At 38.9% G+C, this 25,184-nt stretch overlaps 1 protein-coding gene across 1 annotated transcript in view; it reads right to left on the reverse strand.

Annotated features, from left to right (window-relative positions):
• The window catches only part of DTWD2 (DTW domain containing 2), a 74,755-nt gene that overhangs the window by 29,612 nt on the left and 19,959 nt on the right, over positions 1-25,184 (reverse strand). The window contains exons 2-4 of the mRNA XM_018086137.1: positions 19,397-19,489; positions 13,295-13,389; positions 1,104-1,293 (exon numbers count right to left, since the gene is read on the reverse strand). Of these exons, the coding sequence (XP_017941626.1) occupies positions 1,104-1,293; positions 13,295-13,389; positions 19,397-19,489 (378 nt within the window). The remainder of the gene's footprint in view (positions 1-1,103; positions 1,294-13,294; positions 13,390-19,396; positions 19,490-25,184) is intronic.

Below are 25,184 nucleotides of genomic sequence, written 5' to 3' on the forward strand. Positions count from 1 at the left end.
TCTCAAGTGCAACACAGTTATAATTTTTAGGATCCAAGTGTCAACACTTGAAAATGGAATTAAACACTGGAGTCTCTTCAAACTTGACAGTTATCACCTTCAATATTTGACTGCTATCTCATCTAGCTCTGCAATACTTCTTGTCTTTTCTCCACGGTGAAGAGAAGGCTCAGGGGGATTTCATCACAGTATTACAGTACTTTAAGGGTATCTACAAAGAGTAGAGAGATTCTCACTTCACAAGGAGCCTCAAGGAAAGGACAAGTGGCAGTTGGCACAAGTTACACTGGTAGGAGTTTCATCGAAATATAAATTATTCTTTTACAGTGAGAACAATCAAATGCTGGAACAACCTCCTCAGAGCGGTGATGGAGTACCCATCGTTGGACAAAGTGGTGCACAAACTCATTCAGGCTTCCCTTCCCACAAAAGGGTGGAGCAGATGATCCTCTGAGATTGCTTCCAACCTGGGCCATTCTCTGGTTCTGCAGTTATGGTCCAGGAGTTCCCGTGTCAAAGAAAATACCATAGCATAAAGACAAGCAATCCTAGTCTTACGGAAATACTTAAGAAATAGACACAAAATTATTGTTCATACAACCCAGAGGGCAGTATTTGCCAACCATTTGCCAAGAGAGAAAGTTTTTAGTATGGTGGAGACCACACATTGGGGAAGAGTGTGACAGTTTTGTAAGAAGCTACAAAATTCTACTTTCAGCTTTCCTATTACTGCAATGCAAAATACTTATGCAGGGGAAAAGAAATGCTTATTTCAATCAAGAAATGTTATTTCAATCTGTATGTTCTAACATCTTAAACAACATGCTACAATTTTCTACACAAATCAGTTTTCAATTTGCAAAACAATGATCCCCTATGAAGTAAGATACACTGACTCAGAACAAATTTTAAGTGGGGAAGTGAAAACCCTCAATATTTACAATCATCTTTCTTACAGTCTTACAGATTGCTTTATATAATTGTTGAAGCTGTCATTCTATTGTCAGCTGGTTACAGCCTCAAAAAACCACTCCCTTCTGGCTGATCAAAGCAAGCAGCTACCAGACAAAATTAATTTTTTTATTTTACATTTTTTAACTCACCTGCTTGGGAAGACGGAAGAGAGAATTTTTGTAAAATATATCTTTAGCCTGGCTCCATGTTCCATCAATGATGATCATAATAGATGAACTAGGAGACATCACTGCAACTTCTTCCAAATTGGTTGCTTCAGCTCCAGGATATAAAATTAGAGTATTGGGATTCCTGCACACAGTTGCTAATTCAGGATACCTTTCACGCACAGAAACAAAAAATAATTATTGAAGGTTTTCATGACAGACACATACTTGCAGATACTCTAAGTTACTAGCTCCCACTCATTTTCCCCAAATTGTACTTAAAATGTTCCTTTCTCAGCTACCACTTTCTTTTTCCAACAACTCAGAAGCTGTTGGTTCTCTCTCCTGTGAAGAGGGAAAAAACACACAAAAGTAATCAATGAAACCTTGATAAAGCAATATATCAGGAATATTTTCCAGCACTTTAATCACTAAGTCTAACGTCCATTAGAACCAAAGATGTTTTGAATTGTTTACAAAAATTTAACATGTATCTAGCAAAATTTGTTCAAGCACTTGCCATGCTGATGGCAAACTCATTGAAGCCACCAAATTTCAAGTGGAGATTGAGAAGCTGAATTTCTAAAAAAGTACTTTTCTTCCTACAGATCAGAGGTTGACTTTTAAAGAATTTAAAATTCCGTATCAGCCAGGGCAAAAAAGAGAGAGAACATTGCCACATGAGAATTAAAAGAAGGTCTTAAACAGTCTGTTTCCCCTGAGTGACAATGTGAACTTACTTCTTAATTTAGGTACTGTACTTCAGTGTATTTCCAGACTCTGTAGGCTTTAGAATTACTTTGTTTTCAAGCTACTTCACAAACAACTTTTTTCATTCAAAGAGTGGATCACAAAGAATTTCAAATACAAAAATTGTCCTATGTTAACTTAAAAGCCATGAAGACAATCAACTAAGCACAGTCTTCATTTACTTATTATACGTATTCATGCACTATTAAAAACACTTATCAAAAGCTTCATGTAGATTTGTTATGATTAAGACTTGGAAGCCATGAATCTGTATCCTTAAGTAACAATCTCAAAAGAATATAGCAAATCTCTGATGAAATTAGGAATATACCCAATTCACTCATACATATGTAACAAGAAAAAAGATATGTAACATTCCACCCTTAGCCAAAGCAATCATTTGACTGAGCTCTTAATTGTGAGTGGGAGGGGGAAGAAGAATACAGTATGAGTTTTTCTTTCAGAAATATTATTCTCTATATAAATATATATATGTATGTATATATATGCCATATACATAAACTGAGGACCCCTGGTGGTCTAGTGGTTAGGATGTGGTGCTCTCACCGCTGTGGTCCGGGTTCGATTCCCGGTCAGGGAACTCCTCCGGGCAGATGGAGCTCGTCAGCCCTGTAAGGCCATCCATCTAAGAGAAGGTCACTCTAAACAAACCTACGTCCTGAGGACCTCGCTGCCACCGTCCAAACTTTGCTCGGTCCCAGCAGATGAACCTCAGGATTAAAGGGTGGGCTCAGTTCAGCGCACACTGTGTCTCACCTAAAAAATCCACTGCGCAGGATCGAGGGGTAATGACCTTTCCCAAATCTTTGTTCGCGAAGACTGGCCATGATACATAAACTATATAAACTACAAGAGTTTATAATAATTTTTAGTTGATGTCATCTGAAAGGACCTGATAATGAACGTGACTTAGTTGCCTGTAAAGGCATGATTTAGGTCTCTTAATTAGTGTTAAGTGAGTACTAAGCAATACAAACCCTGAGATTAGCTCAGTTGGTTAGAGCACAGTGCTAATAATGCCAAGGTTGTGGGTTTGATTCCCACAGGGGCCATTCACTTACAAGTTGGATTCAATGGTCCTTGAGGGTCCCTTCCAACTCAGAATATTCTGTGATTATGTGAAAAATAATTACTAAAATGTGATTTAAGTGATGGAAGTGACACTTGGTAGGAATTAAAAGGACTTTAAATTATATGTGCTAGATGTTAAAGAAAAAGAGCTTACTTGAAAAATACACTCAGGTAAAAGGAAGCTTTACTTTTTCTGAAGCCTGCAAGGCAGAGCAAGATTTGTTCTTTTCTCTGTGTGTCTCCAAGTAAAAACTAAGGAACAAAAGATTAAAGTGGGGGCATATGAAGAATCAGATGGCTTGGACTTTTCTTTTCTAACCAAGACAACAGAATTTTAAAAACAAAAGCTATTCACAGAATTGATGGGCAATACTACAAATAAGTATGAAAGGAAAAAACAAATCAGAAAACAAAATACAGCAATGCAATGAGAACTTTTTCCATATCCTGAACACTTCACTGATGTCATAAACTGTATGAAATAGAATAAGTATAAGCAAACATGAACACAGATCCAACAGGGACTCTCTAAGACACTAAAGATGGCTATGAAAGTATAGCACAAGACTAAACGAGTACTACAAGAACCATCACACTGGTCTGCAATTCAGAGAAAGAATTAGTAATAAATAAAATTAGCAATAAGTAGAATCTCAAAAATCATATTTCACCGTCGACTTTTTCAATGGAATAATGTGGGCAACACCAGCAGCATCAACCCACAAGTCAGCTCATACATTAGAATACAGACCACCTCAAAAAGTCCTCTGCTGCAATTAAAATGCAATGTTCTTTCCTATACACACAACAACCCCTCCCAAAATTCTGCAGAAAGTCCACTAGCAAAAACAACAAGAGAGATGAAACTAACTCATTCTGCTTTTGCCAAGAAAGTCTGGACCAGATGATCCTTGAGATCCCCTTATACCTTGGTATTCTATAATTCTATGGTACATATATAATGAATATCAATGGCCAGTGTTGCTCTTTAGCTGATCTTATTCTTAAAACACAATGATTTCAAGTAATTGAAGGAATATCCTCTATACTGACTATGCTTAAGAAATATCATCTGTTCATATATCACGACATTTCCAGTACTTTCATTAGCAGTTTGCAGACTTTAGAAAATGCTGGAATTCCCAAGAGAAATCAATTTTTATCATTTACAGTTGAAGTAATCCAGTCTGAAGATAACCACTTTCTTTCTATAAATACAGCAACACAGAATTTCTCATCTGTTAGCCATCTTTCCATGACCAACAGTTAATGTAAAGTTCAAGATGATATAATTTAAAAGACATGCCGTAATTTGCAACTATGGACTTGAACTCTTAAAAGAAATACTTGCAATACTTGCTTCTGATACAAACCACTGTTCAGCTTTGGGTTTGGTATGCAGCAGGCATTGAAAGCCTTTATAATCCATTTAGTCTGATAACAATCTCTGCTAGAGTAGAACTATTCAGATGTTTCATTCGTGCCTCAATTATATCCAACTGCTTTGTCATAGCAGATTTATACATTCTCATGATTGTACTTAAGACAAGTAGCATTTCATTATTTCTGGGATCCATGCTCTTGAGATGCGTAATTTAGACACTATCTTATCTCATAATCCCGTTTTTGTATCATAAACATTTTTATTACACATGCACAGTCAGTTGCTCTCAAACTCTCTAAGTGGTTTTAGTTCCGCAGAGATGTATTAAACTTTGCCAAGGTGAAAGGCAAGCATTCAAATTTTAAAAATCCAACACTGCCATTTGGTAGCAAACAATACAAATATTAAAGAACAGATGCTAATTTATTATCTGTAGAAAACTATCACGTTAATGGGAACTTCTCAGTTTTTGTTGTCATTTTTACTATTTCACCTTAGTCATAAGAAGGTACCTTGGCCTTTCTCAATACTCCCGTGCTTGGGAGAATGTAGGAATGCTGATTGCCATAATTCCCATAAGGTAGCAATTCCCATCAAGTAATAAAATGAATAAAAATAAAGGTAACTATCCTCTGTCATTTCTCCATTCAGAAAGATGCCCTTAGGATCAGGACTGAAGCATGAGAGATATCCAGCAAGAGATATCAACTGCTTTTTTATCTACTTTTTTATCATTTATCTACTTTTTTGTAGATAAATGACATTTACTCTCTAATACACTCTGTATTTTTGTTCTTCACTTTTAAACACGTTAATTGTATACACAAATTATCTTTGGTCAAAAGATCAAATAATGACATATATTTTTAAGGTTTTGAAACCTGTAATTTTATAACTAAATGTTTTAACATTTACTAGGGAAAGAGGTCATAAATACAGCTTATTAAATAACCCTTTTTATTCTATGAAAATATGTATATAAAAAACTTTTCTAGCAAAGGTTCTACTGAGTTCCCCTGTAAAAAAAGCATCATTACTACCACCTCCAAATAACATTCGCTTTTACAGCATAACATGGAAATAAAACAAAGGTGAGTTTGTACTGGTACCCTAGCGCTTGATATTACTGTGACAAGTGGAGCTGGCCTGCAACATTTAATAAACTACAATAAAAAGGAATAATAGGTAATAGTGGGTTGTTTTTATTGTCTTCTATTACTTCAATTTCAATTTACTTCTCCCTTCTCATATACTGTGCTAAAGTAAAAACAGAACATAAGCTAGTAATAAAAGGAAAACTATTTCCTGCCTGTACTATCAAAGTACATACTTTTCTAGAAAAAATGGTTTTCAACCAATCTCAACATGTAAAAACCTGATTATTCCAACCAGTATGTCCACAATCATCTTTGGTGACATTGGCAGATTAGTTTTGAAAATGAATGCAATGGCAAGGAGGGGAAGAGGGGAAGGAATTCCTAAAGTTACAGGTCCAGCTTGGTAGGAAATATATATATATATATATATATATATATATATACACATATACACATATACACACACACACATATATACGCACACACCTTAATTCTAGCTTGATGTATAACAAGAAAACAAAGCAGAGAATTTTACAGAGAAAAGAGTTCAGATCAAAACTTCTAAAAACAGCTAAAATATTGAAGCAAATTAGAAACCGAAGTGCAGGAAATAAACTACGTGTTTGAAACAGCAGCAGCAATTATTGTATCTAGAAATGCTATATCACTAACATAAATAGCATCCATTACTGTTTCTCTGAAAAAGCTGCATATTTTACTTCAAGGAAGTAATGCACCTGTTTCTCATCTCTAATGGCCTAGTGTAATTAATTTCACTATTAACATAAAGCATTCACAACAAATTATTTCCAAGTGAAACAAGGGGAATAAATTACTAATGCCAAGCAACTTGTCGTTTTTACTCAAGGTGAAAAAAGAAAAAAAATTCAGTGCAAATTTTGGCACTAATTCACAAAGCTGTTGCTGAAATGGGCCCAGAGGCATCATCTTGCTAAGGCAAATTTGAACCTCCACATTATCTTACACAGCTGGTAAAGCACAGTTCCTGGTTACTACATTCACTTGCACAGTTCTTTAGCTGCATAGTGCAGAGAAATAGTGCAGCAATAGTGCACATTTGAAAACAAAAGGCCCATAATATCAAGTCTTTCTCTTCTACCTTCTATGCTTCACTGTGAAGCATAACCTTTAAGAACAGAAACATTAGGAGAAGGATCACGGAATCATAGAATTGTTTACATTTGAAAAGGCCTCAAAGACAATCAAGTCTAATTGGACACACTGCCAAGTCCACCACTAAACCATATCCCCAGGTTCCACACCTGCAGGTCTTCTAAGTACCTCCGGGAATGGTGACTCAACCACTTTCCCGGGCAGCCTGTTCCAGTGCCTGACCATTCTTTTGGTGAAGAAATTTTCCTAATACCCAATCTAAAGCTCTCACGGAAGCACAGCTTGAGGCCATTTCCTCTTATTCTGTCTGTTCATTGTTACATGGGAGAAGAAACCAACACCCATCTCAGTACAACCTCTTTTCAGGAAGTTGTAGAGAGCAAGAACATCTCCCCTTATATATCATACGCTGTGTTGGGTTCATGTCAAGGTTTTGGTAGAGAGTAAGCTGCAAGTGTCCCCTGTGGATATGCCTGGAAGTGAGCTGCAGCCCATAGACAGCACACAAACTAAGGTAGAGGAAAAGTATGAGGAGGAAGGAGTGGCAGAAAGCAACTGCTATGTACTGACTGCAAAGCTGAAGGTTATAGTATTCAAAGGAAAAATAGCCAGAGAGAGTGTTATCCAAATTATATGGAGGAATGTGAAATTTGATATGGTAAAGTACAGTCTCAGATGTAAAACAACACATGTTCAGTTAGCCAGCATTAATTACTCTCATACAGAGAACCAAGAGAAGCTGTGACAAGCCAATGATCTCTGGTCATTGTTGACTGGGATAAGCAGAAAAAAATGTGTAAATTTAGTTTGATAACACAACGACAGCAAAGCACATGAAAAAAAGCTTACCTGAATAAATAGCTTTAAATTTTTTGTTAAGTAGCAAGATTTGATACAGTAAGAATTTTTGATACAGTATGAATTTGATACAGTACGAATTTTTTGATACAGTAAGAATTTGATACAGTAAGAATTTTTCTTTCTCAACAAGCACTAGAAAGTGCTATACCTACTGTATGTAATTACCATAAACAACTTTATAAAATCAACAGAAATAAGTTACATTTTATTACTCCAAAACTGAAGTTACAAATTTTTCCAAGTGCTCCAATTAATTTCTGATCCAAACTACTGAACTGTGGCAGAGCTCACAACTATACTGAGATATCATAGAATCACAGGATATTTTGAGTTGGAAAGGACCCACAAGGATCGAGTCCAACTCCTGGCCCTGCACAGGACACTCCAAGAATCACACCAGGTGCTGAGAGCGTTGTCCAAACGCTTCTTGAACTCTATCAGGCTTGAGAGCCTCTTCCACTGCTCAATCACCTTCTGGGTGAAAAACTTTCTCCTGATATCCAACCCAGACCTCCCCTGACTCAACTTCATGCTGTTTCCCTGAGTCCTGTCACTGGTCACAAGAGTGAAGAGATTGGTACCTGCCCCTCCACATCCTCCTGAGGATGCTGAAGACCACAATGAGGTCACCCCTCAGTCTCCTCTTCTCCAGGCTGAATACACCAAGTGACCTCAGCTGTTCCTCATACAGCCTCCCCTCAAGGCTCTTCACCATCTTCGTTGCCCCCCTTTGGACACTCTCTAATGGCTTAATGTCTTTCCTATATTGCAGTGCCCAAATTGCCACAATATTAAAGATGAGGCTGCTCCACTGCAGAGCAGAGTGGGACAATCCCCTCCATCAACTGGCTGGTGATGCTTTGCCTGATGCCCCCCAGGACACGGTTGGCCCTCCTGGCTGCCAGGGCACTGCTGACTCATATTCGACTTGCCATTGACCAGGACCCCCAGGTCCCTTTCCACAATGCTCTCCGGCCTCTCATTCCCTAGTCTATACACACAGCCAGGGCTGTCCCATCCCAGGTGCAGAATCTGACACTTGACTCCAGAGACTCCAGAGAGCAATGTAGATAAATTTGTAACTGCCCTCTTACTGTCCTAAATAATGGGGTGGAGGACACAGAGATATTTGCATCTGTTTTCCTTTAAGTGATCACCCATTAGAATGCATAATTTAATCACAGCATCCGGAATTACCAAAGTGTGAATATTTGCAAGGAGGAAAGGTCTGAGAATAAGATTACCTTTTCAGAAAAATAAACAAAATAAAATAAGGCAAAACCACTTTCATTTTTTTACTTTGTGACCAAACAGTCACAAAGTAAAAAATGAAACTCAAAAGCAATAGTGCCATGGTTGTTTATAAAACTATGATATCAAATTAAAATAATTCAAATTTTTTACATGTTAGACTTCAGAAATAGTTGCTATCACTGTTCAATATATGCCCAAAATTCCTGTTGAGTGGAACAGTATTATTATTCAAAATCAGTTGCCTACAAAATTTTATTAGTAGCCTAAAAAGAACATCATATTTTATTCATGAATATTAGACTAAAGTTGTTTTTTGCCCTAACATTTCCATAATGAATAGCAAAACTACTGCTGAAATACGCTGCCATTATGAGATACAATCCTAAGAACAATGTTAGGAAAAGGCATTAGCACACTTCTTTCCCCTGCCCTCGTTCATTCCACTTTTTTGAAATTTCTATTTATAGCAAGAATCTTAATAGACATCCTTCAAATGTAAATGCTTCTGTAACTGCAGTTTCAGAAAACCATACTGCAAGCGTCTATCCAGCAATATAAATTACCTCTTAACTCTGTATCCAGGAAAGAATAATTACCCAGACAAATTAAGACAACGAATACCCCAGCCACTCTTCTATCCTCCCCAAAACCTTTTATTAACTGCCCCTGCTCATGTATACTAACAATTACACTCCATTTTAAGTGAAGGAAAGAAAACAGCAAATATTAAGAACTCACAAAAAGGCTATTTTTACAATACCACCACTTACATTGTGTAAGTATGTCCTGGTTTTGTCTATGGTAATGTTAACTTTCCTCCCAGTGGGTGGTATGGGGCTGTATGCTGGATTTGTGCTGAACATAGGGTTGATAACATAGAGATGTTTTTGCTATTGCTGAGCAGAGCTTACATTTATATAAGCATATAAGCAGAGCTTATATGATTTTCATACTGTCGCGCTGGCAAGGAAGGTGGGAGGTTGGAAGGAGACACAGCTGGGACAGGTGATCCAAAATGATCCAATGGATATTCCAGACCATATGACATCATGCTCAGTCTATAGAGCTGGAGGGAAGAAGGAGGAAGGAGAGATCTGGAGTGATGGTGTTTGTCTTCCCAAGTAACTGTTACACATAATGGGGCCCTGCTCTCCTGGAGAGGCAGAACACCCGCCTGCCTATAGGAAGCAGTGAATCAGATCTTTGTTTTTCTTTGCTTGTGTGCACACAGCCTTTTCTTTCCCCATTAGACTGTCACTATCTCAATCCAAGAGTTTTCTGGCTTTCAGCCCCCTGATTCTCTCCCGATCCTGCTGGTGGGGGAGTAAGGGAGTGGCTGCCTGGGGCTTGGTGTTGGCTGGGGTAAACCACAGCAAAGTACTTATGCCAAACTGTTCGGTTTTAGCTTAATCATTTTGGCACATCAAAGATTCATCCAAGTATCTGATACTAATGTAATCAATACCAAAAAAAGGTCACTCTTTTCAGCACTTGGGGAAAAAAAAAATCCAATTAACCAACAGAACTGGTCTTTTATTTCAGAAAAGCCATCTGATGAGCCAAGTCACCATGCAAACATTGCATATTTTCAGTAGAATTAAAATGTCAGCTTACAGGAAGAATGGACAAGACTGGGAAAGATGACATATTAGCTCTTAAAAAATTAATCACTTCTCATCTTTACCATTTCTTTATCAATTATATCTTGAAGATATCAACTTCTGGAAAGACTTCTAAAAGTTGGTTCTTTATCTTTTCTGTAATATAGGTCAATCAAGAATAAGGTAAATTTAATCTACATAATTTGTTTATCGGCTTCAACCACAAGAAAAGGTGTACCCAAGGAGGAATTGAGTAGAGGAAATGATTAAAAAACAAGGGGGGAAAAAAAGTGCTTTATGTTTACTCTTTCATCCAAACATAAGTTTAATAAAAAATAAAATTTTGATTTTCAGTCTTACTGTCATAAACATCAGAGGTCCAAATGTTAAGCTTTCATTCAAATCATGACATTTATTCTAGAGGATGCAATTCTGTGTGGAGCTCCTCATAAAATCCCTCTGTGCTCCTCATACATTTTGGATGCTGATGACAAAGTATAGGAAAAATAACCAAGACACACTTGAAAAACAAACTTGCCTTCTCCTTCAAAAGAGGGGCACTGAAGACTAAAGAGCTGCCCAGCTGAGATGGTACGTACATTTTCCCCTGAAAGCAGCCTCCTCTGACAGCTACAGATTCACAGCAGTCAGTCTGCCAGTTGGCACACCACTGCTGGAGCTGCTGCGATGGAGACCAAAAACAATCAGCTGCTGTGTACAGCTTAGTTTCCACTCAAATCCATAATGACAATTAATTCTGTTCACAAAGGCTGCCTTGAAGTGTTTTAAGTTTACAGATCTGATGCCAAGAGCTGCTGGATCCCATGATAATACAAGTATGTGCACTACCATTCTATTCTGATAATTTACAAAAATATGGGCAACCATCAAGGTCATCACTTTCACAGGTCTGCTGCATGGTAGGGTTTCTACATGTACATGGAGAAACAATGTGTGCACCACGTTACCCCTCCACCTGCAGGCACTGCTCATATGCAAGATCAGCGCAAGCAGAGATTCTGAGTTATACTGATTTATTCCCTTCCAAACCATGCACTTATGGTGGAAGCAGCAAATGACATAAACACTATCGCACGCTGTCAGGAAAAAAAAACAGCAAAAGTGCGGCCTTAATGTGCTTCAAAACAATGATACTTCTAAAATGTATCAACAAGCATTCTCTAATAATTTATTTCTTCAAAGTAACTAAGAACATGGGGCAAGGTTGATCAAGCTGCTTGTACAGCAGCTACCAAATTGCTTACACACAGCATGGTTTTTAAGAAATCTAGAAAACAAACAAGTCCTGTTTAGTTTAATATGTCGTAAAACCTCAGCTGGACCACTGCAATTTATGAGGTTTTAAAAATCCCATTAGCAGAGATTTTCACCCTAAGAGAAGACCAGGGACCAGGTTACAGCCCTTCCCATTTACATTAAAACATTGACATGTTTCTACCCATCTGCAGATGCCTGTTGCTTTGCTGTTATAAAGAAGGAATATTGATTAACACATCGACAGAATGTATTTATGGCTAAGAAAAAAAAGTATGTAGAAATAACACACTGCAAAGCTGGAAAATAATTTTTCACCTCTTCTCATCTTTCCTCTTTCCAAAAAGGTGATCACAAACTCAGTGACTGAGCACTCTCAATTTTTCCAGTCTCACATCGACAGAGTAAAGTAGTCATAGTGCAGATGCTTAAAGTGGAGCCATGACTGTCACCTAAGTAGTTTTAGCACTCCATCTGGGTAAGCCAAATCACCAAAATTCATATTAACCCAAGGAAAACTTTCGCTTCTTTCACCATCTCCAGTGTGTTTTTATGGAAAAAAAAATTAATAGGAACTAAGTAATTATGAATCAATTTAAACTATTTTGAGGCTGAGATGTCCTACAAGCAGTTTTGGCCTAAAGAGTTAGGCCAAACCTTTAGGTTAGAGAAATATCCCTGTATTCAAACTTTAAGAAGCTTTAATACTGTAATTGTCTCTTCTTCTTAAAAAAAAAAAAGAAAAAGGAGATTTACTAGAAGCAGACTGTACTGACAGCATTCCACCCTGCGCATATCAGTTTGAAAAGTTGCTTCATTTTCAAGTTTTAACAGGAAGACAGTATAACTTCCCTGTAGTCTGGAACTTTTCAGATAATTATTAGAGTTATTATCATAGAAGACTAAAAAAAAAAAGCAACGTATTTCTAATGTTTTCTAATTAGTATACGGGCAGCACAAACATGTGGAAGCACCATTCTGAATTATCTTCCACAACATTTTTGTTCACTGAACTCTACAGAAAGTTTTCTCCAAGGATTAAACTCAATTTTAGAATCAATTTCCTTCATGATTTCTATTTGCTTTACTGAAAATGTATGTAGTAAAATTTCACTGGCATTTGTACCAAGAATTGGTTTCTAAGACTTAGCTTCATCTAATGAAGATTAAAGATGTTACATGGGAGAGCAATATTTTCCAAGGTCTCAGAATATTAGAAGAAAAAATAATTAAAAAACCTCCAAGAGCTATACTTTCTTATAATTAATTTTAGAGAAAGAGGAAAGAATTTGAAAAAACTACATTCACTAAGAGTTTTTTACCACGGGGTTGTCGAATTCCCACACTTGAGTAAAAACTATTAGTTTTACTTCAGTGACACCAAATGGTTAGTCAGACAAAGCAAATCAAAGAAAGAACCAAACAGAATAGCAAGAATAGCAAGACAAACCTAGTACCAGGTAAGAACAGAACTGCAAACAGCCAAGAGTTTGACAGTAGCCATTCGAACCTTCAAGAACATAAAACTGAGATCATAAATACTACAACCTAGAGGAAGAATGTCAAGTGTTTCTGACTACCTTGGTAAATCAGAAGCTTGTATCAAAAGTGAATAAGCACACTTGAAATAAAAATTAGGAGCACTGTTGGTTGTTAATAAAGACATTGAAAAAATATCTCTATAGTTTACAGAGAATCAGAAAATGCACAGACAATCCTGCTCACCTGTCTTCACTAAAACGTCGACCAACCAAAATTTTACATTTGTCTGGAGGGAGACAAGCTGCTAGCAAAGGCACTGTCCTTAACACTCGACTTTCCTGTAAAAAAAGAAAATTTACTTTTGAATCAAATCAAGGAAGGCTTCTATGAATGCTTAAAGCTTTCATTTTCTATCAAATTCTTTTGACTACAGTTACAGAAAAGAACCTTACCACATAACAGGAAAAAACAATCTACAAGAAAAATACACAATCTTGATGCTACAAATTGTATTGTTTCGATGACAGCATTTAAATTTTAACTCTAGGCTAACAGTATCAAAAACAGTAACAAAACTTCTCAGACAAATAAAGAATAGGCAACAAAACAGCCTTAGCATTAATGATGTAACAGTCTGGGGAGCTAATGTCTCTATACCAGAAAATGAGGGGAGAGCTCGAATTCCACAAACAGATGCTAAAATTAAAAGCACTGGGTGCGTCAGACCAGACACTGTGAAATGCAAACATCTCCACTCCGCTGTCACTTCATTTCACAGTAATCAGGACAATGACACGTATGCTGCCATGAACCTTCCAACTTATGCCATTCAGGCTGTATTGATCAGACATCTGCCTACATCTTTGTGACACAGAGAGGAAGGTGACCACCACGCTTGAGTGGGGCACAGGGGCTCTTCAGATCTCAGAGCATTAAAGAGAGCAACGTGGAAGGAGGATTTCAGAAAGTGGAGGAGGGGTGAAGCAATAACAGCTGAAACAAACTATCTACTCGTCAAACAGAGCAATTTATTTCTGTGCTTTATTTAACACAGCTGGGAACAAACTTTTTGTCTAGACAAGAACTAATGCAAACTGAGCTTCATTTGTGGGATGTCAATTTTTGTTTTCCCATCAAGGAAATGGAAGTAACAGAAAACCAACACTAAAACACTGAATGAAAGTTTCCGTTACTTTATTTATCGTAAGATGAACAGAGGAAGGCTAATAGCTGAATCTAGCAGGGGGCAAGGCACTAGATGTCAGGTGAGGATTATGAAAGCCCTAAACCCAGTAAAAGAAAGAGTTCTTACAACACAGTGCACATCTTACAATCTGAATGTCTCATGACTCAGACCATGAAAATCCAAACATCAATCCCTAAACTATGGGATTCATTAACGAAAACCCAAGGGGCTTTTGGTCTGCCTTTTGATTTAAGAGCCTTACCTCAAAAACACAATATTTGTGAACATGTGAACATGAGGCTCTGATTAACTCACTCTGGGCAGATGTTACTTTCACAAGCATCAATGTGCAGCCATCTGCACTCTCACATTGTCTTGCTACCAAACTCCTGTTAAAACAGTTTTGTGAAAACTTTTATTACTGTTGCCTAAAACCTTTATTCATTTTGCTTTTTCTGATCCTTATCTACTGATCCTCTATAAATAAAACATCGTGGAGTTGAAGGAGTAAGCTGTTCTGCTACACCCACCACTATTTCTCATGGCAGCAGCAGCGTAATGTCTCCTAGGGACAGATGAAGATCAAAGTACCTTGGGAGTGAAGTGCCAGCAAAGGGAGGGAGAAGTATTCTTTAAATTGACATCAATTTCTTCTACCTCAGAACAGCAGAATCAGCCATCAACAGTGTCATAGTATTACTTGCTTTTATTTCATCATAATTAAATAACATTCCAATTCACTAGTCAGAAGCCTCCCTTCTCCATAAGAATGTAACAAGTGGCAATAAAGGACCTGGAAGAAAATCAATTATTTGCCTCTGATAAGCAAAACCAAAAGAGCTGTCAGCAGTCAGGAGAAAGTTATTCAACTATTCTGTCCAATGTCACATCATTACTTCAGAATTACCTTTCATTCAAATAAATACATTCTTTTACCAAAATAGAAAACTGATTTTTCCAATCTAAAAACAATATGTGCTTATAGGAAGATAGAACATAAAATGTAAAGTTCAAAGGAATTGAGAACAGAAGCTTAAGAACAGTTAAGTCAAACTAACACTAAAAAAGGTTTCATTTGTTTATAACGTTCTTCATTAAAGAATTTGTATTTAACTAGACTATAGATAACTTATTTGTTATCCTACCAACAATTTTCCATTTACTAGTTTGAAAGTGAGCAGTTACTCTCTTTGTTCTTCTCAGTGTTCTAGCACTTATTTGCAACTCTTTGCTTATTAATTATTTGACTATTAAAGTATATAAACAGAAACAGGACTGGGGGACTTATGTGGTGGGCTGACCTTGGTTGGCCTCCAGCCAAGGTGCCCACCAGCCACGCTATTACTCCCCCTTCTCAGCAGGACAGAGGGGAAAAAATAAGATGAAAATGAACTCTTGGGTAAAAAAGGCCAGGGGTGGAAGCAAAAGACAATAAAAATATTTTATTCTTATTTCCCATCAGCAGGTCAAGTCCAGCCACTTCCTCAGAAGCAGAACCTCAGCAGGTGTAGCAGTTCCTACAGAAGACAAATGCCTTAATCACAGATGCCATTCCCCACCCACCCACACCCAGCTTTTACTGTGTCATATGGTATGGAACATCCCTCTGGTCAGCTTGGGTCAGCTGTTCTGGCCATGTCCCCTCACAGTCTCTTGTCCACCCCCAGGCTACTGGCCTTTGTGGGCATTTTGGAGGGACAGCCTTGATGCTGCATGAGCACTGTTCAGCACTAGTCAAACTCTAGTGGCATGCTACTGTGGTGACTTCAACGTGGAAACTTAATTCCATTGCAGCTGGACTCAAAACAACTTACTTTTGTTGTTCTTTTTCTTTTCTGGGGATTTGTGGTAATTTTGGTTACCATAGCATTATCCATTGACAATGAATAGGACAGTTCAAACTAATAAAAACATTTATTAGAGCCAGGAGATATATATTTCTTCCATTTCTTTTTCCTGAATTGCTAGGACAAGCAGCAAGAATTTCCCCCTTACATTTGATTCCTGCTGTTCAATAAGGAATACTATATAGCAGAAGTACTATAACGAGCAAGTCAAAGCTAATTCCTGGCATTAGATCAATACATAGAATCATTAAATACGCACAATCTAAATTTTCTTCTCAGATGCTTAACACCGAAAATTCTTACTCTTACAGAAAGAAAGAAGGCAGGGAATGAAAACAACTTAAACAGACACCCTCTGCTATGCTTTAGGGGTTCTGTCCCAACTTATACTTATCATCCAGCTTTTGAAAAGCACATAATGGCCTACATTGTACTGGCAGTCACATTAAGAATGATCAAAGGCAAAAGTAAGACAAAAGTGTACAGGGGTTTATACTCTTAGCTGTGTCACTGATCAGTCCTACGGATCATAAGAGTAGGCATGAAACAGGAAAAATGACAATTTTTTTTTTTTTTTTACTTCTACATATATATATATTTACATATAAATTTATCTATATGCAAAGAAGAAAAATAAATTACTAGGCATATAAATCTTTCACTTTTGCACTAGTCCTGATGCTGGGTTTCTTTATATTTAGTTTTTAAATTACTCTCACAACGAATAATGGTACAATAACAGTACCATCTGAAAACAAGTATTTGCCCCTTGATACGGAATGCTGAATTCCGGATTCCTTCACAAATAAAAATCTAATTAATTCATGTACCTATTATGTAAATAATTCCTCACTTGTGATCCACTGTTCTACAGAGTTCCTCTCTCTTTCACAATACGTGACACATGCACAGGTCTTTCTGGCAGCACGGTCTCTGGAAAGTATGAATGTGGAGACTTAGTCACATTAATCAGGCACCAGGAATGTTGCTCCTGACTTTCTACATTACTATCTTGCCTGAATACAAGTCTCAATAGCATCATTTAACCATAGTTGAAGGCTTACTTCACCGCACTGCAGACTTCCAAAGACAATAAATAATGAAGCACATGAAGGATGACAGCCGGGGCTGACATGCAGTAAGGGAAAAACATTCACTATCTGGTTAATTCAATGAGATATTTTTGAAACTGAGTGTACCTGCAATGAAATGGCAGACTGAAGGATCAGACGCAGATCCTTCAGTCTGAAGGATCAGAAGGCTTATCTGCATTCAAGATCGATTCTGTTTTGAGTATGAGCAACTACAAGCAAATGGAACTTACCTCTTGTCAGGTACGCCCCTGCTGTTATAGAATCAAAAGCATCACCCGTGAACACTTTCAAAGACCACTCTAAGATGTTCTTAGCTTCCCACCATTTGTTTGGATTTATCTCTGGTAAGCCAAGTGCCCTCATATAGCCAGATAGTGGTCTTCCAATACTGTGTGAATTATTATTATGCAATATATACTAACAGAAAACTTGCATCCCACTGTAACAGACAACTGTTGTGATTGCTGATTAATAAAATTGTAGACAGTCACAGACTGTCACAGGTATGGTGTATGAAATCTAAAAAAAACCTGCCAACTTTTTCTAATACCTTCCGCTATGAATAGGAAATTCAACACAATTCAAATGCCAGTTCAAAGTCTCTGACGCATTTTTAAACCCTTTTTTCCCTTCAACTTACTTTAGCATATATAGAAGTACTTCTGAAATAAGAAGTAACACAGAAGAGTATTCCTATTATAATTATGTGAATTAAAAATTACAGTTTTCCCATTTAGGGCCCAAATATGTCATGGCCTCCGTTTTGTTTCCCTGTGAGAGAATACTTTTTTTAAACTTGCTTTTTTGCATTCTGTTTAAGTTCCTTCAGGCAAAGACTCTTTGCATATTGGTCGAGTTACTGTAAAATGTCAAGCTGGACCACAAGAGAACAGCTTTCTGAACTTCACAGTCTTATCTGTAGACCCACCATCTACCCAGATATGTGTAGCTGCAGTTCAATTTCCAAAACCCTTATGATACACAGACAAGAAAAACATTAATATATTTTCTCCTATTGGTAAACCAAAACATACTCTTCTGAGGCTAAATAGTTTTCCATTGGCTAAAATAGCTAAGGTCATCACTACAATGAATTGCTTAATTCATATTTTTAACAGAACACTAACATCAATAAAAGACCACTGCCATAATGAAACATATTCATCCCTATATCAACTCTAAACACCTCTCTGAGACACTGTGTTCGTAGAATCCTAGAATATGCTGAGTTGGAAGGGACCCATCAGGATCATTGAATCCAACTCCTGGCCCTGCGCAGGACACCCCAAGAATCACACCACGTGCCTTTATGTTATTTAATGTTAATTAATGTTATTAATTTTTACAATTTGTACCAATGCAAGCAGATTTCAGATTCGAATAGGACTATTCAGATAAGATGAGATGTCTTGCATGCATGGAATTGCAGAAATAAGATGTGATTTCAGAAGATAAAATAATTCAGAAGAACTGAACAAAAAATACAGTAACTCAGCTGAACTGGCATTCAATCATCAAATTTAAAAGGAAAAATCATGATATGACAGTCCTGGTTTTGGCTGGGATAGAATCCATGTTTTTCCAGTAGCTTGCACAGTGCTGTTTTGGATTCAGGATGAGAATAATGTTGATAGCAACAACCAAAACACCAGTGTGCTAAGTAGTGTTTACCCTAAGACAAAGAATTCTCAGTGTCTCACGCCCTGTCAGTGAGGAGGTGCACAAGAAATCCTGAGAGAGCATGTCCAGGTCAGATGACTTAAACTGGCCAAAAGGATATTCTATACCAAAGAATGTCATGCCCAGTATATAAACTGGGGATGGCCAGGAGCCACCAATTACTGCTAAGGGATGGGATGGGCATTGATCAGTGTGTGGTGAGCATTGTATTGTGCATCACTTGTCTTTCTTGGGTTTTATCTCTCTCTCTTCTTTTTACTGCAATTATTATTGTTATTATTATCATTAGAATTATTAGTACTATTATATTTTACTTTGTTTCAATTATTAAACTGTTCTTATCTAAACCCACAAGTTTTTACCCTTTTTTCACTGATTCTCTTCCCCATCCTATCTGGCACAGGGGAAAGTAAACTTAGCTGATGGCTGGGGTTGAAGCATGACAATGATGGTAACAGCATAGCTGTTTCCTCTTGCCTACCATTTGCTGCATTAAGATTCTAGATGAACTCTCAACAGTTAGCACAGCCTTACTCACCTCTGCTGGATGCTGGATTATATACAAGCAGGTGGAGACCTTTAGCGGATGTACGGGCAGGAATGGACACAAACACACCTTCTGAGGACGGCTACATGGCAAAAGGAAGCAAAAGAACAACAAAAGCAATCAGCAATTTCTGAAAGATGATGTAAATACACTGCACAAATACACACTGCATCCCAGAAGGCACAATGAGAACTTCTTCTTACAACACTGTTCTAAACCTGATTTTTTTTTCATGGCTAGGCTTCGCGAACAAAGATTTAGGAAGGCTCTATCCACATTTGTTACAGGCACGCTGGTGGCTAATAAGGCCAATACGAGACAAGCATGTCTGATTGCAGAAGGCACAGCAGAAAGACTCCTTAGGTGGTAAATTCTACAAGACACAGTTGTTTCTGCGCTGTCTTTTCTCCTCGAGAGTGATCCTGCGTGCTTTCTCAAAGGAAGCAGCAGCGTTATAGATGGTGTGTCTCCAGATCTCTTGATTTGAGGCCAGAGTAGACCAGTTATGATGATCAATATGGCCAAGGCTGAGATGTTGTTTCAGGAAGTTCTCATATGTCCGCTTCGGGGTTCCTCTCATGCGACAGCCGGTGGCAAGTTCACCATAGAGCAAGATCTTAGGGAGGTGGTGGTCCTTCATCCTTGAGACGTGTCCTGCCCAATGCAGCTGTGTTCTCATCAACATGGCCTCAATGCTTGTGACTGCTGCTTGTTCTAGAACAGATGTATTGGTCACAAAATCTGGGATTGTACGGAGGCAGCATTGATGGAAGTGTTCTAAGAGACACAGGTAATGGCAGTAGATGACCCATGATTTGGAACCATATAAAAGAGTAGACAGCACAATGGCTCTGTAAACACTGATCTTGGTACTTTTCTTCAAGTGTTTGTTACGCCAAACTCTTTTATGGAGTTTTCCAAAAGCACCATATGCCTTTGCTAACCTGTTGTCTATCTCCCTGTCAATCTTACCATCCGAGGAGATGAGGCTGCCTAGGTAATTAAACTGCTAGAATGATGTGAGCTCTGATTCACCAATGGTGATATGGGGATGATGGAAGACTTCCTGAGATGCAGGTTGATGGAGAACTTCTGTCTTCTTTAAGCTGACTTCCAGCCCAAAGAGCTCAGCAGCATCTGCAAAGCAGGATGTTAAACGCTGCAGAGCTGCTTCTGTGTGGGCCACAAGGGCAGCATCATCAGCATAAAGCAGCTCCCAGACAAGATGATTTAGGTCTTAGTGTGGCCTTTCAGTTGCCTTAGGTTGAAAAGGCTTCCATCGGTACGGTATCGAATGTAGATACCATCCTGATCACCGAGGTCTGCCGTGGCCCTTTGGAGCATCATGCTGAAAAAGATTGTGAATAGGGTTGGTGCAAGAATGCAGCCTTGTTTCACACCATTGGTTATTAGAAAGGGTTCAGAAAGTGCATCACCATATCTGACTTGGCCGTGCTGATCCTCATGGAGTGAGATGATCATTTTAAGGAACTTGGGGGACATCCTAAACGTTCCAAAATCTGCCATAGACCTTTCCTGCTCACAGTATCAAAAGCCTTGGTGAGGTCAACAAAGGTTACATAGAGACCTTTGTTCTGTTCCCTACACTTCTCTTGCAGTTGTCTGAGAACAAATACCATGTCTGTGGTGCTCCTGAAACCACATTGGCTTTCAGGTAGAATTCCTTCTGCTATAGCGGGTATTAATCTGTTCAAGAGTATTCTTGTCAGGATTTTGCCAGCAATGGAGAGCAGAGTAATACCACAGTAATTTGAATAGTCTGATTTAGTACCTTTCTTCTTATATAGGGTTCTAGTAGTTTGAATCTTGTTTTCCCCCAGAGGCTAAGAAAAATGGTAAAACCCCAAGGGGTGGAAACCCTTGGAAGTTTTGAAGTTCTGTCCAATGGGTGCTCCTGCAAAATGTAAACATACCACAAGCAAATGGAAGAGAAGAGTTGTAGTTTGGTTGTTGTTGGAGAGGTGGCCATGTTGTAAAGCCACGAGGAAGGGGCTCGGAGCCCCACAGGGGGCTTTGGCCCCCAGCCCCCAGCAGGGGGCCTGCGGGGACCTGGAACAGCATAAAGGTGGGCTAGGTGCCTGTAGTTATGCCTGGAGATGTTTTCTCCACTGTGGGTGAGCAGAGACAGCAGCGGCAGACGCAGCGTCCAGAGACTCTGGCTAAGAGCCAGGACAGATAAGAACTGAAACAAACAGCAAACGGCATGCACCGCAGAGAGGACTCCTGGAAGGAGAGCCAGGAAAAAGAGAGCCTGCAGCTGAGAGACAGAGTTTTTGGGGGTAAGAACTGAACCAGACCTCCCCCAAACTCCTTTGAGACCTCCGAGAAAGGAGGAGTAGATGGACTCCTATTTGAGAGGAGCCTTGGAGTACAGCAGCACTGGAGAGAGAGAGGAGCTGAGAAGCTCAGTCGTCCTGAGAGCTGAGCCAGGACGGTGTGGGAACTTGGTCTTGGGGGCCCTTCCTTGCTGCAAGCTACAAAGAAGCTTGCAGCCATCTTGAAGCAGGGTACCAAGGCCCTGCAAGGAGCTTGAATTTCCTGGAGATACCAGATATTCACGAAGCCCCCTGTGCTCGTGATATGACCGTGGTGGAACGACCTTTGTCTGGGGTGAACGTAGCCCACAGAGGAAGACCCCTCGCTTGTTGGCGACGGGGCCGAGGGAGCTTGGATACCTCCCTCATGAGTGCTGGCAGAAAGTCAGCCACAGCTGCTGCATGCATGAGATGAGGAGAACCTGCTGCCTTAGAAGATACTCCTGCTTAGAGACTGGAAGGGATCCATCCTTTTTCCCTCCTGGACTTTTATTTGGAGGGGAGAAGAGATTTGATCCATTGTAAATACTATATGTCATGGTAGAGATAGTTGTGATTGTGTGTATAATGTGTTATAGCATTTATTTGTACAGTCATTGTAATATATTCCCTTTCCCCATTTGGAGTCTGGCGTGTTTTGTCTGGAAAATCCATTTCACATTAGATTGAGATGGGGGAGGGGGCTAGGGCTAGGGAATTAGGATTTTGGAGATCTCAAACCATGACAAGGGTGATGATGACTGCATCTCGAAGGTCTGATGGTAGTTGGCCTGATGGCCTGATGGTAGTTCCCAACAGCGCACCACAAACTTGTGAAATTTAGCATGGAGAGCAAGGCCCCCATGTTTCCAGATTTTAGCTGGAATTCCATCAACCCCAGCTGCCTTGCCAATTTTCACCTGCTGTATGGCCTTAAGGGTTTCTCCCAAAGTGGGGGCAGTATCCAAATCATTCTTCACTGGTTGTTGTGGGATGGACTGAATTGTTGAGTCTTGAACTACACGACTAGTACTGAAGAGAGTCTGAAAGTGTTCGGGCCATCAATTCAGAATGGAGGTTTTATCTGTGAGAAGCATTTGACCATTTGCACTGAGTAGAGGGCTTTGGACCTGGTATGCAGGCCCATATGCTGTTTTCAAGGCCTCATGGAATCCTCTGTGATCACCTGTATCTGTGCATAATTGAGTTTTCTCAGCTAGATTGATCCACCACTTATTCTGGATGTCACAAAGTTTCTGTTAGAGCTTGCTGCAGGCAAGACGAAAGGCTGTTTTTCTTACATGACAGGATGGTAGTGCAAGGTGTGCTTGATGAGCAGTTCTCTTCTTCCTCAACAATTCCTGGATCTCTTGATTGTTTTCATCAAATCAGTCCTTGTTCTTCTTGAAGGAGAACCCTAAGGATTCTTCAGAGGACTGCAGGATGCTGTTTTTAATGCGGTGCCAAATTGTTTCAGGAGAGGAATCTGTAGAATCTATGGAATGGTTTTCAAGCCTAGTTTGAAGGTTTGCCTGGAATCTGTCTCTCACCGTGGTTGATTGGAGATTGTTAACTTGGAATCTCCTCCTTGGGATATTGCCCCTTTTTGGTTTGAACTTAAGGTTGAAGTTGAGTTTACAGCGCACAAGCCGATGGTCTGTTTGGCATTCTGCACTGGGCATCACGTGGGTATGGTGGACATTGCGGACATCCCTTCGTTGCACCAGGACAAAATCGATGAGGTGTCACTGCTTGGATCTAGGATGCATCCAGGTTGTCTTCAGACTGTTTTTCCGTTGAAAGATAGTCTAGTGATGGTGAGCTGTTGCTCCGCACAGAATTCTAGCAGAAGTCGACCATTATCGTTGCAGTTTCCAATGCCATGCTTGCCTAATACTCCTTTCCAGGTTTCAAAGTTCTTTCCTACTCTGGCATTGAAATCATGAAGGACAATGATCTTATCACCTGCAGGAACCTTTTGGATAAGGCAGCGCAGGTCAGTGTAAAATTTATCTTTTTTGGCAGGGTCAGCTTGGAGAGTTGGGGCATATACACTAAAGAGGACAACGTGTTGCTTGTTGTGAACTGGAAGACATAGGGAGATAATGCGGTCAGAATGGCCTGTTGGCAGATTTTCGAGTTTGGGAACAACAGAGTTTTTGATCATGAAGCCTACTCCCGAGAGGTGCCTTTCGGTTCTAGGTTTACCTGACCATAAACCTGATGTAATTTTGTTTGAAATTCCCTCCATTTCTAAAATTAAAGAAGCAAGGCTTTCATTGAAACATTTGAGAACAGTGCACAAACCCTCCCTGTGGGCTGGTTAGAGTTAAAGCACTCTAAAAATCCTTTTGTCATATTCAAGATGAGCAGCTTACTAGTATCTATAACCCTATCAGAGAATTCTGTTACTGCTTTCCTAACAAGTTAGTTTCAACAATTTGATATACTATTATAATAGAACAATGTCTATAATTTATATATTTATAAGATTGATTAAAATAAAACATTTCAGAATTATCCAAACATGAAACCCCAGACATACTGTATTTTAGTTTTTTATAATTCCATTTATGTTGAAATACGTAGCAGAAATATGTTTTCAATATGAAAACAGAGAAGTACTTATTAGGAACTTCTAATGTAAGTCTGAAAAAAAATATCTATAATTCTTCAGTGTACTTCATGAAGCTGTTGGAATGGCTAACTAAAGAATTGTGTCTAAAGAAATTAACTTAAATATTGCTTGATATGAAATGGATACGCTGAATGATCAAGAATAAACAGAAGCAAAGAACAAAGTTTGAAGTTATAGACTAATTGAAGTTGTTACTCCAGAAAACCACACATACGTGCACGTGCACGCACAGATATCACTCTGGTTACTTGCATATGTTATTCAAGAGCTCAGAGAAATTAAGGACTTCCTTAACAGCGAAGCTATTGCCTGTTTTCACCAACTAAAATCACACCAACCCTGCAAAAAAAGCTCTTTGAGCTTAACAAATACAAAGTCAGTATTTTCAGCACAATGATAGGGGCTTGGAGCACTCTTCCACCTGCATCCTCCTTGTAGTCTTCATTGGCAACAGTTCACGTGTTGCTCACATATCAGAGACAGTAAGCAATCAATCACTGCAGCAGATATGATTCACAGAAGTGAATTCTAAAGACAGGCTCAGATTAAATTCATGACAAGCCTGTCACTGAATGTGTTCGTCCACAAGAGCACACACTCACACAAGATGTACTAAGTATTGTTACAGCAGTCCAAGCCAGTACAACTGTTTCCTAGTCAAACAGTAATGTAGTAACAACAGGTAAGCTCCTCCTTATCAGCTGACAGGTTGTGTTAATTGAAACTCCCTATTTCTAGCTGCAGCTACTGTGGCTGAGAGACTATTCCCTTTTCCACAGGGAAAATATTTTAATAACTTTTAAAATATTTTAAATTATTAAATAAA

This window comes from Manacus vitellinus, unplaced genomic scaffold (genome assembly GCF_001715985.3).
Source record: "Manacus vitellinus isolate BGI_N305 unplaced genomic scaffold, ASM171598v3 scaffold_9_pilon, whole genome shotgun sequence".
In the NCBI taxonomy this organism is placed as follows: Eukaryota; Metazoa; Chordata; class Aves; order Passeriformes; family Pipridae; genus Manacus; species Manacus vitellinus.